General features: G+C 46.8%; 1 protein-coding gene across 1 annotated transcript in view; it reads left to right on the forward strand.

The window, feature by feature from the left end:
• Positions 1-16,035, forward strand: part of NHERF4 (NHERF family PDZ scaffold protein 4) — a 564,596-nt gene that overhangs the window by 541,161 nt on the left and 7,400 nt on the right. The window contains exon 8 of the mRNA XM_063941742.1: positions 11,407-11,502. Within this exon, the coding sequence (XP_063797812.1) occupies positions 11,407-11,502 (96 nt within the window). The remainder of the gene's footprint in view (positions 1-11,406; positions 11,503-16,035) is intronic.

The following is a 16,035-nucleotide window of genomic DNA, read 5'->3' on the forward strand; positions in this document are numbered from 1 at the left end:
GCATGATGCTTGACAGTACCCCTCCCAGCTGGTTCCTTCACCATCAACCTTATCCAGAGTTCCGTGGTTATTCTTAGGAATGATCTCCCCTCACCCTCTCAGCAGTGGGATTCTCACGCTTGCAGCCGGCCGGCTGATAGTGCTCTCTGCTGGATCCTATATATAAAGATTGTGACAGACGAGTTTCCCCGCCTTTAAATATATATCAGCGGCTTCCTCAGTGTCAACTTGATACAGAGGAAGCCGCTGATGTATATTTAAAGGTGGGGAAATGCGTCTGTCATGAGCTTTATATATAGCAGAGAGCATTTCGGAATTGTATGTATTTTTAAATTATTTTCTCTGACGTCCTAGTGGATGCTGGGAACTCCGTAAGAACCATGGGGAATAGACGGGCTCCGCAGGAGACTGGGCACTCTAAAAGAAAGATTAGGTACTATCTGGTGTGCACTGGCTCCTCCCTCTATGCCCCTCCTCCAGACCTCAGTTAGATTTCTGTGCCCGGCCGAGCTGGATGCACACTAGGGGCTCTCCTGAGCTCCTAGAAAGAAAGTATATGTTAGGTTTTTTATTTTACAGTGAGACCTGCTGGCAACAGGCTCACTGCAACGAGGGACTAAGGGGAGAAGAAGCGAACCTACCTGCTTGCAGCTAGCTTGGGCTTCTTAGGCTATTGGACACCATAAGCTCCAGAGGGATCGACCGCAGGACCCGTCCTTGGTGTTCGTTCCCGGAGCCGCGCCGCCGTCCCCCTTACAGAGCCAGAAGCATGAAGATGGTCCGGAAAATCGGCGGCAGAAGACTTCAGTCTTCACCAAGGTAGCGCACAGCACTGCAGCTGTGCGCCATTGCTCCTCATACACACTGCACACTCCGGTCACTGAGGGTGTAGGGCGCTGGGGGGGGGCACCCTGAGCAGCAATAAAAACACCTTGGCTGGCAAAATAATCACAATATATAGCCCCAGAGGCTATATATGTGATAATTACCCCTGCCAGAATCCATAAAAAAGTGGGAGAAAAGTCTGCCGAAAAAGGGGCGGAGCCATCTCCCTCAGCACACTGGCGCCATTTCTCCCTCACAGTTCCGCTGGAAGGAAGCTCCCTGGCTCTCCCCTGCAGTCTGCACTACAGAAAGGGTAAAAAAGAGAGGGGGGGCACTAAATTTAGGCGCAGTATGAATTATGTCCCCTTATAGCTGCTATAAGTTAGTTAGTCCCTGCATTATATAGCACTCTGGTGTGTGCTGGCATACTCTCTCTCTGTTTCCCCAAAGGGCTTTTGTGGGGTCCTGTCTCCTTTAAGAGCATTCCCTGTGTGTGTGTGCGGTGTGTCGGTACGACTGTGTCGACATGTTTGATGAGGAGGCTTATGTGGAGGCAGAGCAGATGCCTATAAATGTGATGTCACCCCCTGAGGGGCAGACACCTGAGTGGATGGACTTATGGAAGGAATTACGTGCAAGTGTCGACTCCTTACATAAAAAATTTGACGACATGCCAAATGCGGGACAGCCGGCTTCTCAGCTTGTGCCTGCCCAGACGACTCAAAGGCCATCAGGGGCTCTAAAGCGCCCACTACCTCAGATGGCAGACACAGATGTCGACACGGATACTGATACCAGTGTCGACGACGAAGAGTCAAATTTAATGTCCACTAGGGCCATTCGTTGCATGATTGAGGCAATGAAAGAGGTATTACACATTTCTGATATAAACCCAGGTACCTCAAAAAAGGGTATTATGTTTGGGGAGAAAAAACTACCAATAGTTTTTCCCCCATCTGAAGAATTAAATGAAGTGTGTGAAGAAGCGTGGGCTTTCCCCGATAAAAAATTGGTAATTTCAAAAAAATTACTAATGGCGTTCCCTTTCTCGCCAGAGGATAGGTCACGTTGGGAAACTCCCCCTAGGGTGGATAAAGCGCTCACACGTTTGTCAAAAAAGGTGGCACTACCGTCTCCGGATACGGCCGCCCTAAAGGAACCTGCTGATAGAAAGCAGGAGGCTATCCTGAAGTCTATATATACACACACTGGTGTTATACTGAGACCAGCTATTGCTTCAGCGTGGATGTGCAGTGCTGCTGCTGCATGGTCAGATTCCCTGTCGGAAAATATTGACACCCTAGACAGGGACACTATATTGCTAACCGTAGAGCATATAAAAGACTCAGTCTTATACATGAGAGATGCACAGAGGGAGATCTGCCGGCTGGCATCTAGAATAAGTGCATTGTCCATTTCTGCTAGGAGAGGCTTATGGACTCGGCAGTGGACAGGGGATGCAGATTCAAAAAGGCACATGGAAGTTTTGCCTTATAAGGGTGAGGAGTTATTCGGGGATGGTCTCTCAGACCTAGTTTCCACAGCAACAGCTGGGAAGTCAGCATTTTTGCCCCATGTCCCCTCACAGCCTAAGAAAGCGCCGTATTATCAGGTACAGTCCTTTCGCCCCAGAAAAACAGGCGGGGAAAAGGCGGGTCCTTTCTGTCTACAGGCAGAGGTAGGGGAAAAAAGCTGCAACAAACAGCAGGTTCCCAGGAACAAAAGTCCTCCCTCGCTTCTTCCAAATCCGCCGCATGACGGTGGGGCTCCACAGGCTGAGCCAGGTACGGTGGGGGGCCGCCTCAAAAATTTCAGCGATCAGTGGGTTCGCTCACGGGTGGATCCCTGGATCCTTCAAGTAGTATCTCAGGGGTACAAGCTGGAATTCGAGGCGTCTCCCCCCCGCCATTTCCTCAAATCTGCCTTGCCGACAACTCCCTCGGGCAGGGAGGCTGTGCTAGAGGCAATTCACAAGCTGTATTCCCAGCAGGTGATAGTCAAGGTGCCCCTACTTCAACAAGGACGGGGTTACTATTCCACACTGTTTGTGGTACCGAAACCGGACGGTTCGGTGAGACCCATTTTAAATTTGAAATCCTTGAACACATACATAAAAAGATTCAAGTTCAAGATGGAATCGCTCAGGGCGGTTATTACAAGCCTGGACGAGGGGGATTACATGGAATCCCTGGACATCAAGGATGCTTACCTGCATGTCCCCATTTACCTTCCTCACCAGGAGTACCTCAGATTTGTGGTACAGGATTGCCATTACCAATTCCAGACACTGCCGTTTGGACTGTCCACGGCACCGAGGGTGTTTACCAAGGTAATGGCAGAAATGATGATACTCCTTCGAAAAAAGGGAGTTTTAATTATCCCGTACTTGGACGATCTCCTTATAAAGGCGAGGTCCAAGGAGCAGTTGTTGGTCGGAGTAGCACTATCTCGGGAAGTGCTACAACAGCACGGCTGGATTCTAAACATTCCAAAGTCACAGCTGGTTCCTTCCACACGCCTACTGTTCCTGGGGATGGTTCTGGACACAGAACAGAAAAAAGTGTTTCTCCCGCAGGAGAAAGCCAAGGAGCTGTCATCTCTAGTCAGAGACCTCCTGAAACCAAAACAGGTATCGGTGCATCACTGCACACGAGTCCTGGGAAAAATGGTGGCTTCATACGAAGCAATTCCATTCGGCAGGTTCCATGCAAGGACCTTCCAGTGGGACCTCTTGGACAAGTGGTCGGGATCGCATCTTCGGATGCATCGACTGATAACCCTGTCTCCAAGGACCAGGGTGTCTCTACTGTGGTAGCTGCAGAGTGCTCATCTTCTAGAGGGCCGCAGATTCGGCATACAGGACTGGGTCCTGGTGACCACGGATGCCAGCCTTCGAGGCTGGGGGGCAGTCACACAGGGAAGAAATTTCCAGGGACTTTGGTCGAGTCAGGAGTCGTCCCTACACATAAATATTCTGGAACCGAGGGCCATTTACAATGCCCTAAGTCAGGCAAGGCCCCTGCTTCAAAACCAGCCGGTACTGATCCAATCAGACAACATCACGGCTGTCGCCCATGTAAACCGACAGGGCGGCACAAGAAGCAGGATGGCGATGGCAGAAGCCACAAGGATTCTCCGATGGGCGGAAAATCACGTCATAGCACTGTCAGCAGTGTTCATTCCGGGAGTAGACAACTGGGAAGCAGACTTCCTCAGCAGACACGACCTACACCCGGGAGAGTGGGGACTTCATCCAGAAGTCTTCCAACTGTTGGTAAACCATTGGGAAAGGCCACAGGTGGACATGATGGCGTCCCGCCTCAACAAAAAGCTAAAGAGATATTGCGCCAGGTCAAGGGACCCTCAGGCGATAGCGGTGGACGCTCTAGTGACACCGTGGGTGTACCAGTCGGTTTATGTGTTCCCTCCTCTGCCTCTCATACCAAAGGTACTGAGAATAATAAGAAGGCGAGGAGTAAGAACGATACTCGTGGTTCCGGATTGGCCAAGAAGAGCTTGGTACTCAGAACTTCAAGAAATGATATCAGAGGACCCATGGCCTCTACCGCTCAGACAGGATCTGCTACAGCAGGGGCCCTGTCTGTTCCAAGACTTACCGCGGCTGTGTTTGACGGCATGGCGGTTGAATTCCGGATCCTAAAGGAAAAGGGCATTCCGGAGGAAGTCATTCCTACGCTGATAAAAGCCAGGAAAGAAGTCACCGCAAACCATTATCACCGTATTTGGCGAAAATATGTTGCGTGGTGTGAGGCCAGGAAGGCCCCTACAGAGGAATTTCAGCGGGGTCGTTTTCTGCACTTCCTACAGTCGGGAGTGACTATGGGCCTAAAATTGGGTTCTATTAAGGTCCAGATTTCGGCTCTGTCGATTTTCTTCCAGAAAGAACTGGCTTCACTGCCTGAAGTTCAGACTTTTGTAAAGGGAGTGCTACATATTCAGCCCCCTTTTGTGCCTCCTGTGGCACCTTGGGATCTCAATGTGGTGTTGAGTTTCCTGAAATCACATTGGTTTGAGCCACTTAAAACTGTGGATCTGAAATATCTCACGTGGAAAGTGGTCATGTTATTGGCCTTGGCTTCGGCCAGGCGGGTGTCAGAATTGGCGGCTTTGTCATGTAAAAGCCCTTATCTGATTTTCCATATGGATAGGGCAGAATTGAGGACTCGTCCCCAGTTTCTCCCTAAGGTGGTATCAGCTTTTCACTTGAACCAACCTATTGTAGTGCCTGCGGCTACTAGGGACTTGGAAGATTCCAAGTTACTGGACGTAGTCAGGGCCTTGAAAATTTATGTTTCCAGGACGGCTGGAGTCAGGAAAACTGACTCGCTTTTTATCCTGTATGCACCCAACAAAATAGGTGCTCCTGCTTCTAAGCAGACTATTGCTCGCTGGATTTGTAGCACAATTCAGCTGGCGCATTCTGCGGCTGGATTGCCGCATCCTAAATCAGTAAAAGCCCATTCCACAAGGAAGGTGGGCTCATCTTGGGCAGCTGCCCGAGGGGTCTCGGCTTTACAACTTTGCCGAGCGGCAACTTGGTCAGGGGCAAACACGTTTGCTAAATTCTACAAATTTGATACCCTGGCTGAGGAGGACCTTGAGTTCTCTCATTCGGTGCTGCAGAGTCATCCGCACTCTCCCGCCCGTTTGGGAGCTTTGGTATAATCCCCATGGTCCTTACGGAGTTCCCAGCATCCACTAGGACGTCAGAGAAAATAAGATTTTACTCACCGGTAAATCTATTTCTCGTAGACCGTAGTGGATGCTGGGCGCCCATCCCAAGTGCGGATTGTCTGCAATACTTGTATATAGTTATTGCCTAACTAAAGGGTTATTGTTGAGCCATCTGTTGAGAGGCTCAGTTATATTTCATACTGTTAACTGGGTATAGTATCACGAGTTATACGGTGTGATTGGTGTGGCTGGTATGAGTCTTACCCGGGATTCAAAATCCTTCCTTATTGTGTCAGCTCTTCCGGGCACAGTATCCTAACTGAGGTCTGGAGGAGGGGCATAGAGGGAGGAGCCAGTGCACACCAGATAGTACCTAATCTTTCTTTTAGAGTGCCCAGTCTCCTGCGGAGCCCGTCTATTCCCCATGGTCCTTACGGAGTTCCCAGCATCCACTACGAACTACGAGAAATAGATTTACCGGTGAGTAAAATCTTATTTTTATGTGATGCTGGCCGGTATCAAATGTATGTAAACGGTGAATTTATATGTGTAAATTAAAATTCACATCACATTAGACTGCACATTTCCTGTTTTGTTTATTTTTTGTGTTCTTCTCATTAGCCTGATTTAATTACATGTATTGCATAGTATAGTTCCTATACTTTTCAAATATTGATATGATGTGAAAACTGTAAATTATATTTTTTATTAAGTTGATATATAAAACAACGATAGTGGTGATACGAATAAACATTTGAATTGCCACAAACCACTGAACTTTATGCAGTCACGAAACTCCAAAATAAGTGCATACTTCTTAGTAGCATATTTTAAATTACATTTTTCCAATAGGGACATAAGTTGCATGCCTCGTGGGGAAAGGGCATGACATACACACACACATTTATAGCACATTTATAACATAGTTGGTGAGGTTGAAAAAAAGACTAGTAGTCCATTGAGTTCAACCTGAATTTTATTGCATTCCCTAATCTATTTAGGTTAAAGGCTATATACTCGTATATCTTTTTCCATTTGAAATTTGTCTAACCCATTTTTAAACGCATTGACTGAGTCCTGAGAACAATGCAAGAAAATGGATTTGGACATAAATCCTCTTTATACCACATTCATGCACTCAATCCGAGAACTTGCCGCCATTCATGCACAACACCCCTTATTAAATAACACATTTCAATATACTGCAACACCCAGGACTCAAACTCACAACCAGCTGCATACCAGCCAAACACCCCACCTATCGAACCACTTCATCCCGCATAAAACTATGAGATTTAAAAATATATGAAGCTACCTGTATCCCATAAAAAAATAACCAGCAAAATAATTGGGCAGATCTATGCAGTGTGCATCCATACACTACATAGAGTAGTTCTGCCCAGCCGCAACGCTGATCACCCCTTCACAAAGTACACGGTAAGCTTCAAATAGTTAAAACTCTTCAGCTTGGAATTCTCTAGCTTTCTATGCAAGTGCAGATAGCTCAATGAATAGAGTGTCCAACTGTCTGGACACAACAGCATCCTGAAATGTAATAAAGGACAGTGCGACTGAACAACAAAAAGTTATCAAGTCAAGTCCATGAATGCTGTACAGGTATTAGCGACAAAAGGGGTGAGGGTAGGAGACAGAGGTGGTCAGGAGAAGCTTCAAAAAGGGGGAAGCTGCAAGTGAAAGTAATTAGATAATTCATAATTGACAAGTGCTGCCAACAGCGCCCCCTACCCTGCAGCGCTATGTGTGGAGTACACACCGCACACACCTCACACACCTAGTTACGGCCCTGGTATGGACTGTAGTTAGAAAACAGTCAAAGTTAAGAAATTAGGCTGATGACATTGCAAGATCTAATTTAATTATTGTGCTCAAGTACCTTTAGTTGCATTGCATTCTTGTTAGGACATAACACATCCCATTGGTAAATTTGTAATATAAACATAGAAACATAGAATTTGACGGCAGATAAGAACCACTTGGCCTATCTAGTCTGCCCCTTTTTTATCCTTTAGGTAATCTCAACCCTTTTTGAACCTTAATTCTTTGTTAGGATATTCATATGCCTATCCCAAGCATGTTTAAATTGCTCTACAGTCTTGGCCTCTACCACCTCTGATGGGAGGCTATTCCACTTGTCCACTACCCTTTCTGTGAAGTAAGTTTTCCTTAAATTTCCCCTGAACCTGCCTTCCTCCAGTTTCAGTGTATGTCCTTGAGTTCTAATACTCCTCTTCCTTTGAAGAATGTTTCCCTCCTGAACTTTGTTAAAACCCTTGGTATATTTGAAAGTTTCTATCATGTCCCCCCTTTCCCTTCTCTCCTCCAAACTATACATGTTAAGATCTTTTAGCCTTTCCGGGTAAGTTTTGTGATGTAGGCCATGCACCATTTTAGTTGCCCTTCTTTGTACACTCTCTAATGTATTTCTATCCTTCTGGAGATATGGTCTCCAGAACTGGACACAGTATTCAAAATGAGGCCGTACCAATGACCTATGCAGTGGCATTATCACTTATTTTTTCCTGCTACTGATTCCTCTCCCTATGCAACCAAGCATCTGACTTGCCTTTCTCATTGCTTTGTTGCATTGCTTTCCTGCCTTTAAGTCACTTGAAATAGTGACTTCTAAATCCCTTTCCTCCTCAGTAGTTTCCATTATAGTACCCTTGATACTATATTTAACCTTTGGGTTTTTGAGACCCAAGTTCATGATTTTGCATTAAACTGTAGTTGTCACATTCTTGACCATTTCTCAAGCCTAGCTAGGTCATCAATCATTTGTTTTACCCCTCCCGGTGTGTCTACCCTGTTGCAAATCTTTGTATCATCTGCAAAAATGCATACTTTCCCTTTAATACCATTTGCAATGTCACCAACAAAGATATTAAAGAGAACTGGTCCAAGTACAGATCCCTGGGGTACTCCACTGGTAACATTTCCTTCAAAGATTGCACTCCATTTACTACAACTGTCTGTTTCCTATCCTGCAACCAGGTTCTTATCCAGTTAACTGTTTTATAATCCACCCCCACGCTTTCAAGTTTATTTAGCAGTCTGCGATGTGGGACAGTGTCAAATGCCTTACTAAAGTCTAGATATGCTACATCTACAGCTCCCCCTTGATCTATAATTTTCATCACAGAGTCAAAAAAATCAATAATATTTGTTTGGCATGATCTCCCACCAGTAAATCCATGCTGTTTTGGATCCTGTAAGTTGTTTGATTTAAGATATTCCACTACTCTTTATTTTAATAGTTTTTCCATTACTTTCCCTACTACTGATGTAAGGCTTACTGGTCTGTAGTTACTTGCTTCTTCCTTGCTTCCACTTTTGTACAGTGGAACTACATTTGCTCTTTTCCAGTCCTCTGAAATGGCACCTGTATTTAGTGACTGGTTAAATAGGTCTGTTAATGGTGCCACCAGCACATCTTTTAGCTATTTTAGTATCCTTGGGTGTATCCCATCTGGGCCCATTGATTTTTCCACTTTTAGTTTTGAAAGTTCTTTTAGGACCTTCTCTTCTGTAAATGTAGTTTCATCTACCTTATTTTTATGAATGTCCTTGCAGCTTAACTGTGGCCCCTTCCCTTCTCCTTCTGTAGTAAATACAGAGCATAAATAATGATTTAGGTGATCTGCTATTGCCTTGTCTCCCTCCACCAAATTCTCACTCTCTGTCTTATTATTCCTCCATTTGATTTTTTTCCTTTCCTTTCATTTATATACTTTTGCCCCCTTTATCTACTGACTGGGCCATTTTCTCCTCAGCTTCTGCCTTTGCACGTCTGATCACTTTCTTAGCATCCTGCCGTTATTATTATTTTGAGTCTGTTTGTATTTCCTAAAAGCCAGCTTTTTTGCTTTCACACTAGTTGATACTTCTTTTGGGGTGGTCTTCTGTATGCCGGCGGTCGGCCTCCCGGCGCTCAGTATACCGGCGCCGGGAGCCCGACAGCCGGCATACCGACACTTATTTTCCCTCGTGGGGGTCCACGACCCCCATAGAGGGAGAATAAAATAGTGTGGCGCGCGTAGCGTGGCGAGCGCAGCGAGCCCGCAAGGGGCTCATTTGCGCTCGCCACGCTGTCGGTAAGCCGGCGGTCGGGCTCCCGGCGCCGGGATGCTGGTCGCCGGGAGCCCGACCGCCGGCCAGCCGTAGTGAACCCCTTCTTTTGTGAACCACACTGGCTTCCTTTTCCTGGTGCTTTTCCTAACCCTTTTGATTCAAAGATCTGTTGCCCTTAGTACTGCACTTTTCAGGTTTTCCCACCTCTCCTGCACTTCTTCCAAGTCCCTCCAGCCCACCAATGAATCACTTAAACATCTCCCCATTTTTGCAAAGTCAGCATTCCTAAAATCTAACACTTTTTTTTGTGTGACAGGAGTTGGATCCTGTCTTTATACTAAACCATACTGCTTGATGATCATTGGATCCCAGGTGCTCACCCACATATGTGTCTGATATTCTGTCACCATTTGTGAGAATTAAATCTAATATGGAGTCTTTGCGAGTGGGCTCCCTCACCAATTGCTTAAGAGATGCTCCCTGTAAGGAATTTAGAAATTTGCCACTTGTAGCTGAACTAGCAAAAGACCCCTCCCAATTTACATCAGGTAAATTAAAGTCTCCCATGATTATGACTTCTCCCTTTAAAGCCATTTTAGTGATGTCCAACAATAGGTTCCTGTCCAAATCCTGCCCCTGGCCTGGTGGTCTATAGATCACCCCAATGCGAATAATATTCTTCTCCCCGGTTTCTATGGCGACCCAAAGGGCCTCAGTTTTGTCTTCAATATTTTGTATTAAAGTAGCATTTATGCTTTTTTTCACATGCATTGCTACCACTCCACCGATTCTTCCCATTCTATCCTAAATAAATTGTATCCTGGTATAGCAATGTCCCAGTCATGATTCTCATTGCACCATGACTCTGTAATTGCCACAATATCCAGGTTATCCCTTGTCATTATTGCAATTAGCTCTGGAATTTTTTCTCCTAAGCTCCTAGCATTTGCACACATAGCTTTAAGAATTTGGCCTTTGCATCTGTTACTAGTAGCCATGTCAAGAAAGTACAAAATAAATGACAATATAAAATGTGTAGAATTCTTCACTGGTTCATAATTTCTTATAGTGAAGATAAACAATCAATTTTGCATTCTTATAAATAACAAAGGGCCTAATTCAGCTATTTTTCTATTCAAAGAAACTGCAAAATAAGCGATTATCGAACGACTGTGCATGCGTCACATTGCACACGCATGAGGGGTAGTAGCGATAGAAATTGAATACAGATAATAATCACAATGTAGCCACTATTTGACTGACAGCAAGCCAGCGTTTCTGGGCGGAAACCTGCTGTTTTCGGGGTGTGTCAGAAAAAACGCAGACGTGCCCAGGCATTTTTTGGCAGAGTCTCTGACGTCAGCACAGACCACTTCCAGGCTTTCTCAGTCGCAGATTAGTGGCAGCCTCAGACCTACTCACATTTGTTCAGATGGCAAAGATTCATTGATGTTAGGGAATTGCGTATACATCTGCAAGTGGATAGCGACCTGCAATGCATTCGCAATTTTGCATGGGGCGTTTTTTCTTCATGATGGAGCGGTGCCTTTCTACTTGCAGACAACTGCAATTTTTTCTTAATAGCAATCTATGCTGAATTAGTCCCACAAATTGGCCTATTGGGACCACTATAAACAACCCACCTACTATTGTATTTATGTAGAAAAAAACAGCACGTCTCCATATTTGAAGCACACTGTATAAAATATGGAAAAAACTGAATACTTTGCAGTATATAGCCATGGGTTGATATTAAGACAATTGCTAATTATGTATTCTATATATTCTGTCAAGTAGATTGGAGTTTCCCCTCTGCTATTTTATGAAGACAAGGTCTGCCACAAAAATTCTGCTGATGTCATGGGTGACTTATCTGCATCTAACACTATACAGGTGAGCTACTATATTCATATTATGGCAAGTATAGCTGAATGGTGTATTTTATATAGTACAGGTACACTGCTTTGTCTCCAGCTCCTCCAAGAGCAGTGATAATTAAGATGCAAAATGTAGGGAAGGGCAACAACTTGAAGTTTTGTCTTGGCAGTCATTGAGTGACTCACTCACCAACACTATTTATCTCATCAAAGTGCCAGGGACACTACTATTTTTGCTGACAGGCAAGGAGATGGCATCCAACATCATGGAGTACCTGTGCACCCTATGTGGTAAATTTAATAAACCTTCTAAAACTGAAAGGAGGTGATGCTGCCCGGTATCCGGACTACAGATCAACAGCAAAAAGGTCGACAAACCTTAGGTCAACGCCAATTGGTCGTCAAACCTTAGGTCAACATGGACAAAAGGTCGACAGGAACAAGGTCGACATGGGAAAAGGTCGACATGAGTTTTTCACGATTTTTTTCTTTTTTGGAACCTTTTCATACTTAACGATCCACGTGGACTACGATTGGAACGGTAATCTGTGCCGAGCGAAGCGGTAGCGGAGCGAAGGCACCATGCCCGAAGCATGGCGAGCGAAGCGCCCCATGCGAGGGGACGCGGTGCACTAATTGGGGTTCCCGGTCACTCTACGAAGAAAACGACACCCATGAAAAAAAAAACTCATGTCGACCTTTTTCCATGTCGACCTTGTTCTTGTCGACCTTTTGTCCATGTCGACCTAAGGTGTGTTGACCAATTGGCGTCGACCTTTTTGCTGTCTATCCTCAGTCCCAGACCCATGCTGCCCATAGCAATCAATCAGATTCTAGAGAAATGATAGACAGAATCACCTCTTTTCATTTTTAGAATCTTTAGTAAATGTACCCCTTTGAGTGCATTACTACTTCATACTTCCCAACTTTAGCCTGATCCAGGGAGGGACGTCATCGAGCGCCGAAGGTGCACGCCCGAAATTAGGGGGCGTGGCCTATTGGAAATTATCATTATGGGGGCATGGACAGCGGTGTGAGAGCTGCTGGCCATGCTCCCTGTCCCTTTCTGCCGGGACTATTCACCGCTGCTCTGCTCAGAGCAGCGAGTGACAGGGGGATCTCCGAACTGCCCCCACACCCGCGGGACACTGCGACCCGCGGGTGGGACAGCGGGACAGACCGTGAAAAACGGGACTGTTCCTCCCAAATCGGGACAGTTTGGAGGTATGCTACTTGTACAGTGTACTACTTAAAGAGAAAATAACCATTAGGATGAAAATTTCCACTAGTACATTAAACATCTATTCACAGAGGTTTATATTGAATACCATACTCAATTTATCTCCCACATAACCACAACTATACACTAAGTCAGAGGTTCTCAAACTCGGTCCTCGGGGGCCCACACAGTGTATGTTTTGCTGTTCTCCTCACAGAATCGCTAGTGAAGTAATTAGCTCCACCTGTGGACCTTTTAAAATGAGTCAGTGAGTAATTAATACACCTGTGCTCCTGCTGGGTTACCTGCAAAACATGCACTGTGTGGGGTCCCGAGGACCGAGTTTGAGAACCTCTGCACTAAGTACTAACTACATCCCTAAAAAACACAAATAAAATCCCTAAGGGATTTTATTAGATTATACCCATAGTAACATACAGTATATGTTGCTGAGTTGAATGTATGGCTGTTGGAGGAGCGGGATCGGTATGATTTCCCGAGTTACGGGATTCTGGCGGTCAAAATACAGACGATGGAATTTGACAGCCAGAATCCCGACGACAAGTGCAGCATGTCCCCTGGTGCGCTCACTGCGCTCGCCACACCTTGGGACCTTCAGTTGCCACAAGGATCTATTATTCAAGTGGGTTTCTAGCAGGCAGACGGGATTCAGACCATCAGCATTTCACTGGCTATCAGGATTTCGACCGCCGGAATCCGAACACTCGGGAATATAACTGCATATCAGTGGAGCATATGCACATTGCCTTGCATCAAGCGTATGCAAGTAAAGGCTGATGCAGAATTGTATGCTTTTTAATAATATCTCCAGTATGGCTGATAAGGTGCATCTGTGCTGCAACAGGGCATGCTCTTGTAGACTTAGTTTAGTGAAGGCATGTTGACACAACTGCAGGCTAAGCAGAGCAGGATGTGGTGCACTTGTGCACTGGTGACGATGACTAGTAGCAACCTAAGCATATGGATAGGATATACAGTATACTGTACTCTGTGCCTGATTCATGTTTGTAAGTAAAGCAAAGCAAGCAAGTAACTTTGTTTCTTGAACAAACTATGTTGCCATGTAAGGGGAGCAAATATATTTATATTTTTTCTGTGCAGGACAAATACTGGCTGCTTTTGCCTGTAGCCTACAAATATTAGACAGCTTTATTTTTAGAAATATATAAGATAAACAATATATCAAGAGAGCGCTTATGTAAAATATTATGTCATAGACAATTTCTTAAATTACATATAATCAGAGGTGTAGCAAGGTGTCATGGTGCAAGGTATGTTTCGACGCCCCCCTCCCCTGTACTGAATTGGGGGCGTGGCCACCTGGGCCGGTTCTAGATCATGTGGCACTCAGAGCGAAAGTTTCCTTTGGCGCCCCCCCCCCCCCCCCACACACACACACCCGCAGGTGAAACATAGTGTGCGCCGAAGGCGCGCGGCAAAAAAAAGGAGCATGGCTTCATAGGGAAGGGGCATCGCCACAGTTATATCACCTGTAGTTATGGACCCAGTAGTTATGCCCCCTGTAGCTGTGCCCAGAGTAGTTGTGCCTGGAGTAGTTGTGCCCCCTGTAGCTGTGCCAGCGGTAGATTTGCCCCCTGTTGTTGTGCCCTCAGTAGAGTTGCCACCTGTAGTTGTGCCCCCTGTAGCTGAGCCCCCTGTAGATTTGCTCCCTGTAGATTTGCCCCCAGTAGTTGTGCCCCCCGTACTTGTGCCCCCAGTAGTTGTGCCCTCAGTAGTTGTGCACCCAGTAGCTGTGCCCCCTGTAGATTTGCCCCAGTAGTTGTGCCTCTGTAGCTGTGCCCCCAGTAGTTGTGCCCTCAGTAGCTGTGCCCCCAGTAGCTGTGCCCCCTGTAGATTTGCCCCAGTTGTTGTGCCCCTGTAGCTGAGCCCCCTGTAGATTTGCCCCAGTAGTAGTGCCCCCTGTAGCTATGCCCCCTGTAGTTGTGCCCCCCTGTAGTTGTGCCCTCAGTAGTTGTGCCCCCTGTAGTTGTGCCCCCTGTATATTTGCCCACAGTAGTAGTGCCCCCTGTATATTTGCCCACAGTTGTTGTGTCCCCTGTATATTTGCCCACAGTAGTTGTGCCCCCTGTATATTTGCCCCAGTAGTTGTGCCCCCTGTATATTTGCCCACAGTAGTAGTGCCCCCTGTTTATTTGCCCGCAGTAGTAGTGCCCCCTGGTAGCGCCGCTTACACACACAAAGAAAAAAAAAAAAAAACAATACTCAACTGCCCCGCTCCTGCTTGACATTGCTGCTGCTCCGTCTCCACAGTCCTGTCCCGTCTGGCTGCAGCGCGTCTCCACTCTCCACCCGTCGGGCGTCTAACATCATGACATCAGCCGCCCGTGCATCACAAAGCATGGAGCAGGGGAGGGAGGTAGAGAGCTGACACTGCTCTGGCTCGCAGCTGTCAGTGACTGACAGCTGCGAGCCCCGTACGGCCAGATGGAGGTTCCGGTGGAGTTGAGCTGTGGCGCCCTGTACTATCTTGGGCGCCTGGAGCTCCAGCTCCGCTGGAACCACCCTCCCTACGCCACTGCATATAGTAAAACACAGCGCCATAACTACGTGTGTGCCAGGTCAGCGCAGTTGCCCTGAGGGCACACGGCCAGCGGCTTGTAATGAGTCAAATTGACTCATTACAAGCCACCTGTTCTGTGCTGTGTGTGCACGTGTGCCGCGCTGGAGCAGAGCAGCAGCGCCGTAGGCAGGGAAGGAGGTGGAGGGAGGGGGACTGGAGCCGCAGCAGCGCTATGTAATTGGTAGTAGCGCTGCAGCAGTCCCCTCTCCTTCCGCGTTGGCTGCCCGGTGCTATTGTGAATGCTGGGATGCGCTTCCCTCATCCCAGCATTCACAGCGGTGGCCAGCCAATGCGGAAGGAGAGGGGACTGCTGCAGCGGCGCCACCACCAATTACATAGCGCTGCTGCGGCTCCAGTCCACCCTCCATCCTCCTCCTTCTTCCCTGCGGCTGCCCGGGATCTGCCTGCACGAGGAGCCTGACTGCCAGCGGTGAGAGATGGTATTTTTCTCTCTCTCTCTCTCTCTCTTCTGTCTGCCACAATGTGTAAAAAGGGGGACGCTGCCGTAATGTGTAAAAAGGGGGACGCTGTCTTCTGTAATAAGGGGGACGCTGTTTGCCGTAATGTGTAAAAAGGGGGACGCTGTCTGCCGTAATGTGTAAAAAGGGGGAAGCTGTCTGCCGTAATGTGTAAAAAGGGGACGCTGTCTGCCTTAATGTGTAAAAAAGGGGACACTATCTGCTGTAATGTGTAAAAAGGGTATGCTGTCTGCCGCAATGTGTAAAAAG

The sequence above is a fragment of the Pseudophryne corroboree genome, chromosome 10 (assembly GCF_028390025.1).
Source record: "Pseudophryne corroboree isolate aPseCor3 chromosome 10, aPseCor3.hap2, whole genome shotgun sequence".
Taxonomy (NCBI): Eukaryota; Metazoa; Chordata; class Amphibia; order Anura; family Myobatrachidae; genus Pseudophryne; species Pseudophryne corroboree.